Source organism: Sinocyclocheilus grahami, unplaced genomic scaffold, assembly GCF_001515645.1.
Source record: "Sinocyclocheilus grahami isolate Dianchi unplaced genomic scaffold, SAMN03320097.WGS_v1.1 scaffold23.1, whole genome shotgun sequence".
Lineage (NCBI taxonomy): Eukaryota > Metazoa > Chordata > Actinopteri > Cypriniformes > Cyprinidae > Sinocyclocheilus > Sinocyclocheilus grahami.
Window position 1 is genome coordinate 2,271,076 of NW_015505202.1, and position 18,863 is coordinate 2,289,938.

General features: G+C 37.6%; 1 protein-coding gene across 4 annotated transcripts in view; it reads right to left on the reverse strand.

The window, feature by feature from the left end:
- Nucleotides 1-18,863, reverse strand: part of LOC107561108 (microtubule-associated tumor suppressor 1 homolog) — a 41,987-nt gene that overhangs the window by 21,038 nt on the left and 2,086 nt on the right. For 3 of the 4 annotated variants that reach the window (XM_016245480.1, XM_016245465.1, XM_016245471.1), the window contains exons 2-6: nt 14,477-16,159; nt 12,919-13,153; nt 11,497-11,661; nt 9,676-9,780; nt 9,340-9,441 (exon numbers count right to left, since the gene is read on the reverse strand). In XM_016245480.1, coding sequence (XP_016100966.1) covers nt 9,340-9,441; nt 9,676-9,780; nt 11,497-11,661; nt 12,919-13,153; nt 14,477-16,039 — 2,170 coding nt within the window. In that variant the 5' untranslated portion in view covers nt 16,040-16,159. The remainder of the gene's footprint in view (nt 1-9,339; nt 9,442-9,675; nt 9,781-11,496; nt 11,662-12,918; nt 13,154-14,476; nt 16,160-18,863) is intronic. The other variant, XM_016245490.1, reaches the window with a different exon arrangement.

The following is an 18,863-nucleotide window of genomic DNA, read 5'->3' on the forward strand; positions in this document are numbered from 1 at the left end:
TGCATTCATTTGTTGGATCTTTTGCACAGACGAGCCACCGGTGCACACTACTGTATGTCCCGTCTCTCCCTCTATGAACGTAGCCTACACAATAAGAAGAAAATCTAAAATGCTTTGAAACCTCATACTACTCAAAACTAAATGCGATATGGTGATTTAAATTATGTTAGCACTTTACTTTGACGAGCCGCTCCAGCGCGCACACGCTTCAGATGAGCAACGCAATCAATCCCAGTTCTAAAGCTACACAGGACACGGCAAGCAGTGAAATCACAGCGTTTTGTACAGTCAAAGCGGTGCTCGTGTCATGGACTCGAGGCCATAGACTGTATAAAAACATGGACGTAGTGTCCGTGACGTCACCCGTAGGTTTCTGAAGAGCGGTTTTGAAGCTCAAAGTGGGCAGAGCCGGCCGTCGCCATCTTGGCAGTGCGTCACCATGCGTCACTCCCGGATAATCGAAAATGGGCAAAGAGGCGGAAGCTGGTTGCTGAAACCACGCCCACCTGGTTCGACGCCGGTGACAGCAGCAGCAATCCACCTGTCACTCAAGTGTCCACGCCCTTAGTTATGCAGAACTTTAAGGCTTAATATAATTTAAACGGAAACCCCCCTCACAGTTGTCATGAAGGGCAAAATTAGCTATATAGACCAAAATAATTTTTTGTACCAGGCTGTAAAAAAATTTTTCTGCTGTAAATTTGGCCATTTTAACATGGGAGGTCTATGGGACTGACTCCCTTCTGGAGCCACAGCCTCTAGCGGGCAGTCGATGAATTGCAGTTTTAGTCACTTCCGTGTTGGCTTCGCGAGAGAGACCAGAAGGATGCCGCTTGCTCAAGGCGGACGTTGCCATAGTAATCATAAAGCGTGACAAAATGACTATTCACTAAAGTCAGCTCATCCAAAATTTGTAATTCTCTGTCTGTTAACTCACTCTCATGTTGTTCTCGCACGTCAAACACGCTTTTAAACGTCTGTGCGCTGTAAGGTGTGCATTATTATTATTTCCCCATTTCATAATTTTATAGTTATTTCCCATTTAATTTTGTGCGTCTTGTTTTTTTAAATGCAAAAACGCATTCTCTGCGAATAGAATTCAGGATTGCGGATTCAGCTCACGTGCATGAAGCGCCAACTACAGGTATTTCCCTAAACAACCACAGGTCAGAATTTCTGGCACAGAATGATAGCTTGTTAAATTACGAACACGATTATTTATTTTTTGTTAACGATTATTTTATTTTAGTTAGTTTTTCAGTTACTGTTGTTAGTTTCGTTTAGTTTTTCATTTATTTTGAAATTGTAATTTTATTTCAGTTTACGAAAATGTTTTTTGACCAATAGTTTTAGTCTTATTTTCAGTTTTCGTTTACGAAAATAACCTTGGCGTGTTGTCCGGTGACGCATTCTCTGCGAATAGCCGCTTAGGATTCAGCTCACGTGCATGAAGCGCCAACTACAGGTATTTCCCTAAACAACCACAGGTCAGAATTTCTGGCACAGAATGATAGCTTGTTAAATTACGAACACGATTATTTATTTTTTGTTAACGATTATTTTATTTTAGTTAGTTTTTCAGTTACTGTTGTTAGTTTCGTTTAGTTTTTCATTTATTTTGAAATTGTAATTTTATTTCAGTTTACGAAAATGTTTTTTGACCAATAGTTTTAGTCTTATTTTCAGTTTTCGTTTACGAAATTCAGGATTGCGGATTCAGCTCACGTGCATGAAGCGCCAACTACAGGTATTTCCCTAAACAACCACAGGTCAGAATTTCTGGCACAGAATGATAGCTTATTAAATTACGAACACGATTATTTATTTTTTGTTAACTATTATTTTATTTTAGTTAGTTTTTCAGTTACTGTTGTTAGTTTCGTTTAGTTTTTCATTTATTTTGAAATTGTAATTTTATTTCAGTTTACGAAAATGTTTTTTGACCAATAGTTTTAGTCTTATTTTCAGTTTTCGTTTACGAAAATAACCTTGGCGTGTTGTCCGGTGTTGTGCCGAATTCTGCACCCCTGCCAAATTATGCCCCGCCTAGTATTGGTAGGTTTAGGATTTAGTGTGTGTGTGCGTGTTGGGAGGGGTTGATCAGCGACTTCAACAAGGGGGTGCATAATCTGGCAGAGGTGTAGGATTCGGCACTTCCCTTGTCTCAACCTGAGCGCATTTGAACAGAACCGCTGCCCCTCCGACTAGAACATGCAAAAAAAAAAAAATCAAAATAATCAAAAACCGGAAGATTTTTCTGGTGTGGGTTGCCTTATGTCCAGTAGTAAAACTGAATGACTTAACACAAAAAAGAATGGGAGAGCTCCACACCGAGGCAATCATACACCGCGGCATCTTGTTAAAATTTTAAGATGAAGTTTTTTTGTTAAAATTAGTGCTGTCAATTGATTAAAAAAATTAACTAATTAAATTGCAAATTTTTCTGAAATTAATCACGATTAAGCCCACCTAACAATAAAGTTTTTAAATATACTTTTATATTGCAATAATTTCACATTCAATCTTCAAATTAATGTACAAACAACAAACACAGTATATTTTTAATGGCATCTTTTTTTATGACTGAAGGCCAGTATCAATGATACCAATACTGATTTCTAGAGCCTGACCGATATATCGCTTTGCCGATATTATCGGCTGATATGAGCCTGTTGCCGATGTATATCGGTATCGGCGAATATGCCACTGATATGAAATTTTTTTTTACAGAACATATAACGCAGATAAAATGCTTGAAATGGTGTAATTACTTAGTTTGTCCAGCAGAGCGCGCTCTATTGTTTGCTACTGGCGACCTGGATGAAACCGATATTATCGGCTGATATGAGCCTGTTGCCGATGTATATCGGTATCGGCGAATATGCCACTGATATGAATTTTTTTTTTTACAGAACATATAACGCAGATAAAATGCTTGAAATGGTGTAATTACTTAGTTTGTCCAGCAGAGCGCGCTCTATTGTTTGCTACTGGCGACCTGGATGAAACTCTTTAAAGCTTAAGTCTATGGAAAACCACTGAAACTTTGAACTGCCATATCTCTGTAACGGCGCGGCGAATCCGCACCAAATTCGGGGGATCCCTTCAGCTCGAGGAACCCTCTTGAATGCGAATCGAGTGTACGTCTAGAGGCCTGCTTTCGAATGAGACCGTCAATAGCCCCCGGGGTTCGGGAGTTATGGGTGGTTAAATTCGCGGCCCGGCGCCCCCTGGGGACTCGCGGAGGGTGTCGTTCGAGAGGGCTCCTCGAGCTGAAGGGATCCCCCGAATTTGGTGGAGATCTGTCGGCGCATTCGCTAGATAGTGACACCAGTCAACACTTTCACTTCAGTAAGGAGGTCTCTTGTTCAGGCAGCAGTCAAGCGTTGTCTTATTCGACTGTAAGTGCCCTGCGAAGTGGACTTTACATGAAATTCCGCCATGATTCCAGTTCCAAGGGAACGTAAACGTTACATTCAAAGGGCATTAAAGTGCGCGAGACGTGAATTTATATTGTATTTATTACAGAGGTATATTATGTCACACTTCACACTTAAGTTTCATCTGTGTGTGAAGACAGTAGCGCAAATCCGTGAATGGATGTTCCGAAGTGAAATAAACTTCAACAGAATAAAGTTGAATGAAATTGAATTAAAGTTGAATAAACTTCAACTTAACTGTTCAGTGCACTGATGTCAGACTCATTTTGGATAGTAAAGTTTATTGTTAAATGCCCTGCCTCCATTACGGATCTCAGTCACATCATTATAAGTGTCTGATCACCACATTTGAGTGATCATTGCAAAAAATGTGTTAGTGTATATATATATAGTACCAGTCAAATGTTTGGACACACGAATGGGAAAGTGTCCAAACTTTTGACTGGTACTGTACTATAATATACACAAAGATTATCGGCCGATATATCGATATCGGCCTTTTTTTTACTCCCTAATATCGTTATCGGCCCCAAAATACCCATATCGGTCGGGCTCTACTGATTTCTCTATAAAATTGCCCCCCCCCCCCCAATAATTAACCATTGACTATAGCCATTCAACATTACAGTATAATTGAGAGCTTTCAATTTGAACATTTATTAGACTTTAATATAAAATAAAATAACTTCTAATTGAAGTGAACTTAAAACAATCTTCACATAAACCCATTATAATAAATGTCATATTTACCTGTGCCCTTCAGCAGAAATTGAAATTATCAAACACTAAATTAAATTTAGATGAATCCTTAAAGCTATAAAAGTTATTATTATTATTGGTTATTAGGTTATTTTGGCTGTTATTTCTTTAAGAGCTGCCGCTGCTGAACGTGACGCGGAACTGACGCGCAACACTTTTTACCTTGTCTGACCCACTTCAGGTCTTAAAGTCTCTATTAAATCGGGTGTGTTAGATGAGTGAGACAGTGCTGGGCTGCTCCAGGACAGTTTTGAAAACCATTTCACAGACATAAATGTGACTCATATAAAATATATTACATGCATGCACAGTTTTAAGTCAGCTTTAATCACCTTTTTGGTAACTTCATGACTTAACTGACCACGACATTGCACGCACGTAGTTTATTTCACACTTTGATATGAAAGGATACGGGCTACAGCGCGCCCCGGCGCCTTTGTGCGTACAATTGAAGATCACGCGCTGCGAGCACAGTACCGTTTCCGCGCTCGTGTGAATCGCGCCTGACACTTAAGTAAAGTGGATGATGAAACTGACACAACATGAGCTCAATGGATAGATTAAGAGCAGCACTACCTTTTTTTACCTCAACTCTATTTGGTGAAGCTAGTGGCAAAAAATAAATATGCACATTTCTGCTTTGATACCGACTTGGGAAGATCTATTGTTGAGAATTTCCCAACAGAGCAGACATTCGATTTTTGGATACAAATCCCGTATGAGATTAAGCGATAAAGACTGGAAGATCAACATGGTTATCTCAAACTTAATTATCCAACTTGTAATTACAGCAGTGTTAATTAGTCTTATCTTAATTATTAGGGTGCTTTGGGTTATCCAGGGAGTGCACTTGGATCCCATGCATAGTGATACAGCTCAAGGTTTTAGACCCAAAATTTGCACTTGGTGAACAATAAAACGAAAACAAAAACACTGATTCTAGAATAACAAATTATTTACAGTACTGTTGCCAGATCTTTATAGTACACATCTTGAGCATTTACTGTTTCTACATGCCTTACAAAAACTGTTGCACAACAGAAAACAGCATACTGAAATGAATAATGAATCTCATCTCAAAGCTGAATTATTTAAATACTACTGAGAAACATATACATGTTCTCAATAAGCCATCTTAGGTGACTCAGGTGGACTTCTTTAAAGCCTTGTTAAACAAAGATGTATGGTCTAAACATTCTCAGTTTTAAAATAATAAAATTTTTAGATGAAGTAAGTTTACATAACTATAAAATGTGTGTGAAATCCCTGCCCATTATTTAAATACCACTAATAATATTTGCTACAACAGGGGTTTCAGAATTTATAATTGATTGACTGCTCCCCTTTAATGCTCAGCAAACAAATGGAGTTATATGGACTTAACACTGACATTAAGCATTATAAATAAAATGTATGCAAAAAATACATAAACTGATGCCTAAAATGATCTATAGCCTTACACATGATCAACATAATTATGAGGTAAAAGAAAATTTAAAAAAAGTTTAATAATTAAGTGTGTTGTGTTTAGCTTGCTATCCAGCAATTACTACGCAATACTAAAATCATTGATGTGGAAAGATTCAGTAACCTAGAATATGACAACACTGGTGTCCTATCAAAGGCAATGCATGCAAAAACAGATTTAAACATCAATCAGGTTATCATTAAAGCTATAATTGTAGCTTATATGCATTTATTTTTAGAGGGATATTTCAACAAGTGAAACCTTACCCAAAATACTAGAGATCAAATATAGTCCTCTGTGATGTTATGAACATGGAATAAATAGTCGTTTCCTTATTTATTAGAGTCCTTATTTGGCCAGTCACTATAAAAAGATTTACTGCCACAAACATCTCTACTTTATCTCTTCAATGGAAATTTACCTAGTCAAAATATTTACAAGACATTATATTCAACCCACAGTCTCCAGGCCAAAATAACCTCTGAGCATTTGAAAACAGGTAAATTAAGTTTTTAGACCTGTGAACCAACTCGCTCGAATAGAGGAATAAGGTAAATATGAACTTACTGTATCTACCGACTTGGTAGCTGATTACCATAACACAAATTATGGCACAGATATACATGTTATTTGCAAAAAGATCCCAGGCTATTTTTGTGGTTCGCAAGAGGATGCCTACTGGCCATGTACACATATCAAATACTCTTTGGCAGATAGAGAAAACAGAGTCTAAAGATAGAATCAACATAACACAAGCGAAGACAGCACCTTGAGAGCTACACAGATTCACTCCGAAACGTCTGTGCAGAATGAAGGAAAAGCCACAACAACAACAACAACAACAACAACGTTTTCTGAGGAACAGACCTGCCTGAAACACCACAGTGCTCTTGCATCCTGACAGCAGCAGGAGGCTTCTGAGCAATCCCTTCGCTGTCAGCCTCACGTGGATGTTGGACAATTAAAATTTGGGAGAGAAAATCATCTTGCCAAAAAGACAGCAAGAGAACAACTCTTTTTAAGCAAAACAAAAAGAACAGCATCCTCAGTCAGCACACATGAGGCTAAAGCAAAAAATACATCTGCCAAACAAATGGCAAAGACTGTGATGAAGGGAGGGGGGAGAAACAGTCACACTTTAACAAAAACAAATGAACTGAAGCAGCCTGGATTAAAGAGGGGCAGGAGCCCCAGAGACAAACTAGGCAGAGCAGAAGGCATCTCCAGTTTTAGCTCTCATCCACTGACACTCAGCATCTCTTGCTCTCCGCTGGGTGTTAAGGAGGTTCAAGATGCTGGGTAAATGGAAGGAAGAAGAGAGCGAAGGGAGGGCGCTGGGAGGAGTAAGCAGCAGAGCAGGAGTGAGTGGGTGGGTGGGTGTTTGGGTTCGCTCACTCACAGCTTTCTCCTTCATTCAAACATGGGGGAGGGTTAAAAATTGCAGGAGAGAAAGTAACAGCTTACTGCAAGATATGGACCCTGAGCAGGTCATCAAAACAAATAAAGTAATTTTTTACAATTCTGTCATTTTTAATTTTTTTTAAATGGAGGGCATCATTTTATGTCTAAAATGCAATTATGTTAAAGGGGTGGTTCACTGGATTTTTTTCTAGGCTTGATTGTGTTTATGGGGTGCAGTCTAACATGTGTTAATGCTTAGCTTTTAAAAAAACGCATTATTTTTCACATAATTTACCTATATTCCACACTGCTCTGTCCCTTCTCTGAGAAACAGGCTGATCTTTACCTGTTTTTAAGAAGCCCCACCCTCAGAAATGGGCAATGGGCTCTGATTGGTTAGCTAGCCCAGTGTGTTGTGATTGGCTAAACCGCCTCTAATGTGTGTCTCAACATCCCGCCCCTCACCTCAGCGGCATGTGCTCCGGTTGTATTGTAAACAACGGCATCGTTAATATTGCTTATCAGTTTGAGCCCGATTGAGAAGCAGAGGATATTATTGAAGAGGATCGTGCAGAATCTGTGCAAGCACGGCTTTTAATGGTAGGCCTATGTTTTTTGTCTGTTGTTGTCTCATTCTTCTAGATACGCTGTTATGTGTAAATGCTACTGCTTATGTTAGCTTTTAATATACGGTTTTATCCTGATTAAAGCTTTAATACAGTACGGCAACTGCACGCACGTCCATGTATAACGCTTCTCATAGCGATGTGAAAATAAGTGTATAATTGTAACGGTTCATTTATGGAGCTGAATATGAGAGAGAGAGAGAGAGAGAGATGCAGAGCAGGGGAACAGTATTAAGAACCGCTGCTTTAGAACATCGATTTTGAAACTTGTGAATCCATTAGAATCCTTAGAAGACAGAATCGCGATTCATATATGAACAGATTTTTACGTGCACCTCTAGTTTTCTCTTCCTCTTCTCTAAAGCAGTGCAGCATGGTCTCGCCCCCTTTGCTGCCTTTTCCCGAGGGCGGGGTTTATCTGGGTTTGTGATGTCACGAACCCGGGAAGTACCTCATTGTAGTCTCTACCAGACGTTTTTGTAGGCATTAAACCGCCAGAATTTTAAAAGACGATATCTCCGTTTGCATTGAACTTTCAGCTTCGTAACTTTGCAGATATTGTTTATGCTCAAACAGCAACATTACACACTAATTAACATTAAAAAAAGTGAAATCGCAATCAACCACCCCTTTAATGAGGGGTTGCTGACGGCAGCAGACAATGCATGTCTGCACAGCTCAGGATGTAGTCCAAATACTAGAGGTTAGGGTCATAAAATCGTTTTAAGAAATATCAGGCTTTCACATGAATATGTAATTTCACAAATTCTAAAACGGAGTGGGGTCCAATAGACTGAGGTTAACGGTTGAAATAAAAATGGTTCCATTTTACATTCTTTTCTATTTTAACAGAACATTAGTTTTCACTAATTAAATTGCCAGAATAATTTCAGTGAAAGGAAATACCAAAATTAACAAATTGAAATGACTTTTTTTTCTAAATTTAAAATTACAAATACATTTTTTTTTTTTAAATGTGGACTCAGAGTTATAGAACCCACTATGCACAAGATAAAAATAGTGGCTTGTATTATATGCCAACTTAAACAAGTTTGGATTCTGATCAAGCATTTATTAAAAGTAAAGTAAAAAAACAACAACTATTGTGTCCCCTGAATCCATTTACTGTATAAAAGTAATTCTGTCTACAGATGTAGAATAACACCATCATTTATAGTAAAATTTCTTTGGAACAAAACATTCTCATAGATCAGTGTGATGGCCAGATCTCACAGACTTGAGCATGCTGCATGCATACACCCAAGACTTAATCCCTGAAAGAAATGCAATGGCCATTCTTAATTACAGTACTTATGGGTGGTAAGAAAGCACAGGCAAAGAGTGGCCGGCTAAGACAAGAGAGAGACTGTGTCAGCTGTGTTATATGGACTTGGCTGTGATAATATATTCCTGCATTGCTGAGAGGGTGTTTCACAGAGCTCACACAGTGCAACACAACTGCCACCCCACTCACAGATCAGACAAGATACAGTTTAGTAACTGGATTTATTTGAATTAAAGGGGAAAAAATAAAAATAATTTACTTAATTAAAATACTCAGTTGAAGTATTTTAAACTCCCAATTTATCTGTGATTTGCTTTAAATGTACACTTCACTTCAAAGATCATAAACTGGGCATTTTACCTGTTGGAGTAGCAGCAGGTCTCATGAGTCTGGCTGTGGTAGGGGTTTTCAGAGGACAGCTTGAAGACCTCGATGAACCTGAAGATGATGTGTTTTTGCAACCTGCTCCCAAAGAAGAGAAAACATGTATGACTTTAGGTTTAGAGTAAATCAAACCAAATAAATGACCAAAGACCAAAAAAAAGACAAACCAAAGACCAAAAAAAATTTATTTCATTCTTTTGATTTGAGGGGAATTGACTCAGAACATCCCCCAGCCTGTTCAGGAGATTCACTGTATTAGCCATCCATCTAAGCAAAAGTTAATGCTTAAAATACTGAAAATATGACTCATACCTGATGATACACTCCAGATAGGTGGACATTGCAGCTTGGTCCTTAACAATGTGGTCCTGTTAGGAGGTGGTTTACTCAAGGTTCCCATAGAGGGCTCAGCATGGTCTGATTTACAAATAAATGAATAAAAAAAAATAATATAAACCTTCAACAGTTCTTTAGTACAAAAGTTAGTTTGCAGGCCTAGGAGGGAATTTCCTAGGAGGCTTATATGTGAACCAAAGCAATAAAACATAAGCAGGTTTTATCATCATATATCTTTTTGATGATAATCATGCTACTATAAGCAGATAAACTCTCCCTGAGATTGCACATTCTTTGATGGGCCTCCACTGCTGTGAGTTGACAACAGCAGATATAATACTGAAAAACGTCTGTTACTATATCAGTGTTTGTTCATTTATGCCAGAAGAAATTGAGCCTGGTTTCTCCCAAGTTTTTTTTTTATATTTCTGTCACCTGATTTGGGGAGTTTGGGTTCAGTTGGGGTTTAAAAAGAGCTGAGCCGAATAATTGAGCTGAATAATATTACTATTGTCTTCCGCTTTATAGCAGAACTGAATTTGTTCATAACTGATTAATTTTGCAGCATCAACACTGTTATTGAACTGAATTTAATCAACATTGAACTGACTCGAGCTGAATAAATCACACTATTGTCTCCAGTAGAACTGCTTATAGCTGAACTGAACCCATTTCATAATGAGTGAACTTTACACCGTTATTAAACTGAATTGAACCAACACTGAACTGACTGGAGCTGAATAATCATACTATTGTCTTGCCACAGCTGCTTTACAGCAGAATTTATATTTGCCTCATTTTTTGAAGTTTGCATCTTGATTCTGTTACTTTGCTGTTTGGAACAATCTCTATTGTACATAGTGCCATAAAAATAAAGGTGACTTGATTTAACCGCAAACAGCAATATAACAGCACTGCTACCTGATGAAATATCTTCAAGAGGTTTACTTATTATTTTGGCTATCACAAATTTGAATACATTTGCAACTCCACGTTTGAAGTGTACAAAAAAAATTAAACACACATTTTTCTACTTACTTCTCCACAACTGTGTCTTAGGCTTCCCATAAAAGGCAGACAACAATGGAATAATACAAAAGCAATAGGATCCGATAAGGAGGCATGTCAAAAGAGTCAGGTCACATGGATCACAAGAGCTTGGCTGCTGATTCATGGTTGAATTAGTAAAAACTTGCTCTGAGATTTCATTCAAGGTGCCTCTGTGTGCAGACATGACCTTCCACAGCGAGTTAAACATAACAAAGAGAAAATAAGATCCGTTTACACTGGTAGATCATCATTATTTTCATGTGCACTGCTTTCTCACACCCCTCCAAGTGAACTGAGGCGGAACAAAACCTGCCCCACAGACATCTGGGACTGAGTGTCCTGATCCATACAAACAACAACGTCCATCAACCAATGAGAGCGGCAGACTATTCAGAAGGTAAAAGAGCATCACCGTCTACACTGTAAAAAAGCAACCTATATTTTCATGTGTGGTTCTCCTGATTAAACTGATTTCAGGTCATTTAATCTACTTCATAATGAAATCATTTCAAAGTCGAGATGTTTCAAAAATGCTGTTAAAGTAGATGAATCCTTTAGAAGGGGATTTAGTCTTCAGTCTTTGGATTTAAGGCAACACTGACCTAGCAGAGAATGTGGGTCAAGCCGGATAACATGAGGTTGATCTTGTCCTAAGCAGTCACTTCTATCCATAATTTTTTTTCATTTGAATTTTTAAAAAATTAATTTTTTCTCCCTCCACCAGACTGTCAATCTGGGAAGGCTCACCTTGCTTTGGATGTCCATTTGCCTGAGAAGTACTGGAGCTCTTGGTCTGTAATTTGAGTTTCACGGGAAGTTTGGAGGCTGATGCTGGAGCTGCGAACACAGGAGATTTGGACTGGGATCTTGAAACTGCACTTGCACCTGCAGTTAAATGGATTTTGAGCTTAACTGCAGAGGGAAAATGACAAACAACACATCCACTGTTATTCAAGTGTCACAAATAAGTGTATAGATACGTGTGCTGTAAATGTTTGCAATGCAATCAGACCACTATTAAAAAACAATTGTGCCTGGAAAGGCAATTTAACACAAGCCTCCAAAAACACGATGCATGTTTCATGCCAAGTTCATGGTTACAGGAAGCAGAGTTCCCCCCCCACAATGGACAGTTAACATATAATATACAAACATACCAAAAAGCAAAATGGGTTCTAAAAAAGATCATTTAAAGATACATTTTTTATAGACTTGAACAATTCTTTAGGCTCAGTCCATCTTGAATATGAACAAGCAAATTGAATCTGCCAAAAATTATCCAAACCTGCCATTTAACATTCCTAAATTACCTAGCCCACAGAAAATAAAAACAAAATAAATAAGATTAAATGCCCTGCCTAGCACAAATGTGTGAAAAAAAAGAAACATGGAATTATTTGTTTAGCATTAACAATTTATAAAATAAAGACTGAGTGAAATGAAGATTTCTATTTGAAATAAATGCCGTTCTTCTGAACTTTCTATTAATCAAAGAATCCTGAAAGAAATTTATCATGGTTTCCACAAAAATATTAAGCACCAATATTAACTGTTTTTAACATTGATGATAATAAGAAATGTAACCATCAAATCAGCATATTAGAATGATTTCTGAAGGATCATGTGACACTGAAGACAGGAGTAATGATGCTGAAAATTCAGCTTTGCATCACAAGAATAAATTGCATTTTAAAATATATTAAAACAGAAAACATTTTTAATTGCAATAATTTAATTTTAAACAAATTAATGCAGTCTTTGTGAGCATATAAGAGACTTATTTCAACAACATAAAAAAAAAGTATGACCCCAAACTTTTGAACAGAAGTGTACAAAATGTACAAATAAATAAAGTCAAAAATCAAGTCCTCCCTGAAACTATTTGTACTGATGAAGAAACAACGATGGTACAACATGCATTTAATCTATTATAATGTGGCATAAAACCAGTGTTTTCTTATTATGTAGACTGACAAAAAGGACTGACAGGAATGGCACTACACTGGACAAATAAACAAGAAATACAATATGAATCACTCAAAACTTTGACCATTAAACCATTAGTAAGACAATCCAACCACTACTATAACATGCACTAACTCGCGCTGTAAAATTGAAAGCTGACCAAACCACAGAAAGATAAAGCTCTGCAGCGCACAATGCCCTTACCATCAGATGTGCTCAGTTTGCTTCTGGGTGAAGGCATGTCATTATTACTGCTGCCATCTTTTCCTGTTGTACCAGGTTTGCACTTAGAGGCTGAAAGTGGTGGTCGTAGGTTTGCAGCTGGAACGTGAGCAGCAGAGGCGCCTCCTCCTGTCCTGGCTGGGGATGGCTGGGGGCCAAGCCTACTTCTACTCCACTCACATGCTGCTGCCGCCGCCGCTGGCCTGGCAGACACCGCCTGCAAGAAAAGTTCCCTTTCAACAAATCTCTCCCACACATGCCGCCCCAAGCGTGAGCTCCCCACGCTCACGGCAATGTTGGCCATAACACAGCTGAAGTGTGGGACTGAAACTCACGCAGACTTGAGATGTGAGCAGCTATTGTAATAAAGTCCCCATGGGAATCCTGATACACTGCCAAGTTTTTTTTGTTACCCTCTCCTGCTCTGTAAACATAAACCGATGTGTGCACATGGAACTCATTTTCCAGACCCCTCTCGCAGCAGTAATTAAAACAGCAATTACACTGCATAAACACTTTCCCTTTAGATTTTTGTTTGTGAACTGTGCTTTGTTTGAGATAATCCAATTATTACAGACACAAATCATTCAAAGTTTACTTAGAACTTTACATTTCAATTATTGGCCAATATGAAATAATATATCTGTATCAGTTGAGATTGACTATATTGGCCGATATTGGATATTTAAAGAAACAATGAAAGGGGAAATTGAAAAATTCTGTCATCATTTACTCATCTGTATCACCACCACCTGTAAACCAGAATGACATTCATTCATCTTTAAGACACACATATTTTCATGAAATTTTTAATGAGAGATTTCTATACCTCCACTGATTGTCTATGCGACCGAAACTTTAAAAACGTGAGTTTTGTTTGCAACCAAAGAGATTTGTGCTCGGATGTCAAGCAAGTACAGTTGAGCTTCTGTTTACCATATTTGACGTGCTTGATGTACTTTATTGTTTCTCATCAATGTTTATATGTGAATAAAAGCTTCCATTTATTTCATTCATCATATAAAGCGACTGTGTTTCTACAGAAGACTTGGATTAAACTGCTCAGTTCATATGGATTACATTTACTACCCATTTATGAACTTTTGAAGCGTTAAAGTTTAAGTGGACTTTCAACAAAGGGACAGAAATCTCTCAGGTTTCTTTAAAAATTCCTTCATTTGTGTTTCGAAGATGAACGAAAGTCTTAAGGGTTTGGAACAACATAAGGGGAGTAAATTACAATTTTTATTTTTGGATGAACTTTCACTTTAATTGTGCATGCTCATTTCCCCCTATTTTATATTAGACTTACCTTTGCCATCATCTAGCACTCAATTACATTTATTTAATCTTTAATAAAAACTAATAAGTTATTATCATGGTTAAATGCAACCTTTAGCCTATGTTGTGTGTTATGTAAGGTATGAGATTTACTAACGTTTTGTTCTCCAAATCCATTTGTAGCATCTAAAAGTATTGACTCTGGATTCATTTTACTTAATATCAGCCATTTATCAGTTACTGGCCATAACATACTCACCGACAGATTGGCTTCCTGATTCTTCCCTCTGACCTTCAGAGACTCATTCCCCTGTGTGTCCTCTCTATTTGACTCTTTTATTGCAGGTTTCCCACCCTGATTCGTAGCACCTCCTTTAGTGTTTTTTTGTGGTGTGACGAGGCTGTTCAAGACTCCATTGTTCTGTGGATTCTTCTCTTGTACTCCATCTTTACTCGTTTTGAAAGAAGCACTTTCAGACCATCGGCGAGGTCGAGATTTTGAGGCTAGACCACTTTCTTGGCAAGTAGATGAGCGAGTTCTTTTAGCTGCATTAGAGCCCTTTACACTTTGAGCTGGTGTGGCAGATGTGCAGGTTACTGCAGTAGAAGTGGATTTGGTAGGAGATGACTTATGTTGGTCCATTGTCTGGCTTTCATTAGTTTGAGGGACGGCATTTGATGAAGTCTTTGGAACTCGTGCATTTGATGTCTTGAAGGGGTTGGTGGCACGTGACATAATTTTAGACTTTATATTACTGAAGTTAGGCTTCGGAAACCGTTTTATTTCTATCTTACTGCTTTTAGTCGCTGACATCAAGGGTGTTTTGGGCTTTTGAGAGGCATTGCCTTGCTGCTGACTGATAACTTGAGCCATTGGACTTACTGGATCACCTTCATCTTTATTCAGAGGTGACTCAGACAAAGATGGGAGACAAAATGTCTTGTTACTCACAGACTGCACTGGAGTTGAGGTTTGAGCATTGCCACTGATGTCTAGATCCTCATAAGCAGTCAGCAGCACAGTTTTTCCCTCCACTGGGGTTGAGTGATTGGATCCACCATTATTGATTGCCAACTTTTCCACATCTTTATAGGATTTGTGATAATGAACAGGTGTGACACATTCAAATTTCTCAACGCTCAATGACTTTTCATCTATGAGGATTGTCTGATTGTTTGGTTGAATGTAGGTACACTCCAGGCCCTGATTCTTGGGCTCTTCTTGTGGCGCCTCAGCTAGGCCCTCGCACACATCAGGTAACATGCCAGATACCACGCCGATATCTGAAGATATATCCACGGAGTTTCTCGACTCCCCAATCAGTGAGATGCTAAGTGGCTGATTATTCTCATGCAAAAGAAAGCTTTTACTCCTCATGACCATCTCATCAGAGCTGACGGAGCAGCAGTTCTCACTGGATCCACAGCGTGATGGCTCGCAGAAGTCTACATCAGACAGCTCTCGCTCACCAGAGTCAGGCGAGGTTTCTGAGCTTCTGTCACAGCCATTGCATTCAGTGTTTTTTGGGTCCACTATCAAGAGAGTCATATTCTCATTCCAGTTGTCAGAGTTTGATTTGACAAAGTCTACAGCAATTGCGCCACTTGATTTCACTACCTTTGAAGAAGCCGTCTCACCTTTTGTTGGGAAAGTAATACAGTCCTCCATTTCTACATCAGGAGGACTATCTGAACTGCCACAACTCAAACTGCTAGAGCCCCTGAGTGAATCGGGGGAATGCTCACTGGGGCAAGTGATGTTATTTCCATGTTTGTCCTCAATGGAGAAAGTAAGATTCATGGATCTACGTGTGGTCTCCATGGATCAGCTGCTATGAACAATTCCACATCTATCTGAAACACCTCGTTTATGAGAATTGTATTAGTTGTTTCCTGATCTTCAGCACAGGGTTATTTATTGAAACCCATTGTGTAAATGTTTCTGAAAGAGAGAGAGAGAGAAAAAAGCTGTAAACAAATGTACAGAAATTCTAAACAATTCATTTATGGTCTAAATTTGTGTGCGAGGTTATAAAGAATATAGAGGTGACTCAACATGTGCTGGAGCTGAAATTAGAAGGGTATTAAATACTGTTCATACAATACTTGACTGAACAAACACACATCCTAGCCAATTACAATTTGTGAAACCTGTGGTATTGTTGGTTGGTTACAAAATAAGTAATGGTCTTTTTTGTGGAGATGTTACATAATCTACTGACCAATTGCATTTAGAGTAATGAGGAAATTGATCCCCTGTTTAATTCTTCATGTTTCCTAGACAAACATCATTAAAAATGCAAGAGCTTACTCATAGGCTATCAACCTCTAGTCCTCCTTAATGTGGAATTGAATTTTTTTTAAGTGTTTTTATAAAACATCACTGAAACTCAGAAATCATTAATTTGGGGTAAGATATTTTTTTTTTTTGAAAACTGCCTCATGTTCACAAAGGCTGCATCTATTTGTTCAAAACTACAGTAAAACAGTAAGTTAAATATTACAATTTGTTTACTATAATAGATTTAAAAATGTAATTTATTGCTGTGAAATTATTTTAATATGCTGATTTCATGCTCAAACATTTCTGATTATCAATGTTGAAAACAGTTGTGCTATTTAATATCTTTGTGCAAACCATGATACTTTAAAAAAAATAATTTTAAAGAAAACACCTACATTTATATGAAAGAAATCTTTTACAACATTTTACATTTCTTCACTGTCATTTTTTATCCACTTTTGATTAATGTATTAATTTCTATAAAAAAAAATAAAAATCATATTGACCCCAAACTTTTGAACAGTAGTTTAACTAACACATCACAAAACCATCAAACACGTGTAATTAGTAGTATTTGTATTTACACCGTACACAGGAACCCTTAATATCAGTAACTGCTGAGACAGAGCAGTCTAGTGGCCTGAATGTAACATGTTGCGAGTTTGAGACAAATATAGATTAGATGGAGAGTTGTGAGGGCTCAGTGGGAGCATGTGTATTTAGTGTATTTAGATAAGCAGCTCTGAGTGCTAGTGAAAACACATTGCTGTGTTTAGTAGGGACTAGGGACAGATCTAGCTTTGTGATAGGATGGCTACAACCCAGCAGACATGCCTTTTTCAAACAAATTTAGCTTGCTGTGACTTAACACAAACACTAATACTTGAAAAATGTGCCACTTAAGTTTATGAAATCTGATGACCAATACAGTTTATTCAAGATTTAATAAAAATCAGTTTCAGTGTCCTTAAAATACATAAATTAATTAATACATTTCTGAAGGCCAGACTACTTTGAATCTCTCATTTTTTTGGGTTCTGTCTCCTCAAGTTAACATCATTGCATTACTCCACAGGGGTTGAAGAGGCATGGCATACTTTGCCTCTACTGAGGGAAAGGCCTTGCATGCTCTAATGCACTTCTGTTAAGTACAATGAGGAAAGAGGCCAGTTTATGCAGATGCAGAGACAAGCTCTCTGTCTAGCTTCTTTTGAAATAAAAACATACAATATGAAACCCCATACAAAGCATGTATGCCACTTTAACTGTGGAACTATGGAGTAAACCTGCGATTACAGACAAAACTGTATACAAATAAATAGCAGTACCACAAATCACAGACCCAGAACCTGCTCACAAGGTGAATGTGTAAATGTTCATACAACGACCAGTAACGGTCACTTTGAATTTTAATCTACAATGTAGACTCTCTATCAATAATTAACATTCATCTGCTGTCATCCATGGAAAATATTAATAATGCAAACTTTGAAAGAGAAACTTTCAGCAAGAATTTTGGTCTTACATGTTTAAAGTCTTGTCTGTTTTATAATACTAAAAAAAAATGGTGTAGTAGAAACAATTTTCACTCAGAAATTGCCAAATAATGAGAAACAAATAATGAAAAGGCAAATAACATTTAATTAATCATAATTTTTAAATTAAACTTTATTTAAAAAGTAGAAAGACTAGTACTACCTTGTAAAACATACTCCAACAATCTTTATTTACAACTTTGAAAAATATTTTAGAGTGTGATATTACACTCTCACAGGTTAAAGAAAATATTTAAAAAATCCTTTATATTGCTGCATTAAAAATCCATATAATCTTCAAGTTAATCAAATGGACCAAGGCACTAAAACTTCAAAGCTGCACATCTAATTCATTTCATGAGGCATTCATCATTTTCTAACATAAAAGCATAATTACAAAACACATTCACCATAACTCTTGTTGAACCATTACTATCCCTAATATTCCGATTTAAAAAGGAGTGCAAAAATTCCTTCCTCGACTTGCAGGCTGAATGAAAGGTTAGCTTGGGAACCAACAGTGTGCTTAGTCATTTACAGCCCGACTGCTCATGAAAGGGCTGGGCATTAAAGAAACAAGAGCCCCTCTGTTAATACTTCACTACCGCATGGAGAATTATTGATGAATGATTCTTATTTCAACTTTGAAGGGACATAAAAGTGATACGTCTAACTCTCATAAAAAGCAGCAGTGAAATACAATGGATCATTCATTCTTGAGGGTTAAAGCACCCTAATTATTAAGCAGCCCAGTCTGGAAAAATATCATAACTGGGGCACTAAATCAGTTTATGGCACAATAACATAGCACATGGCATAGCAAATTA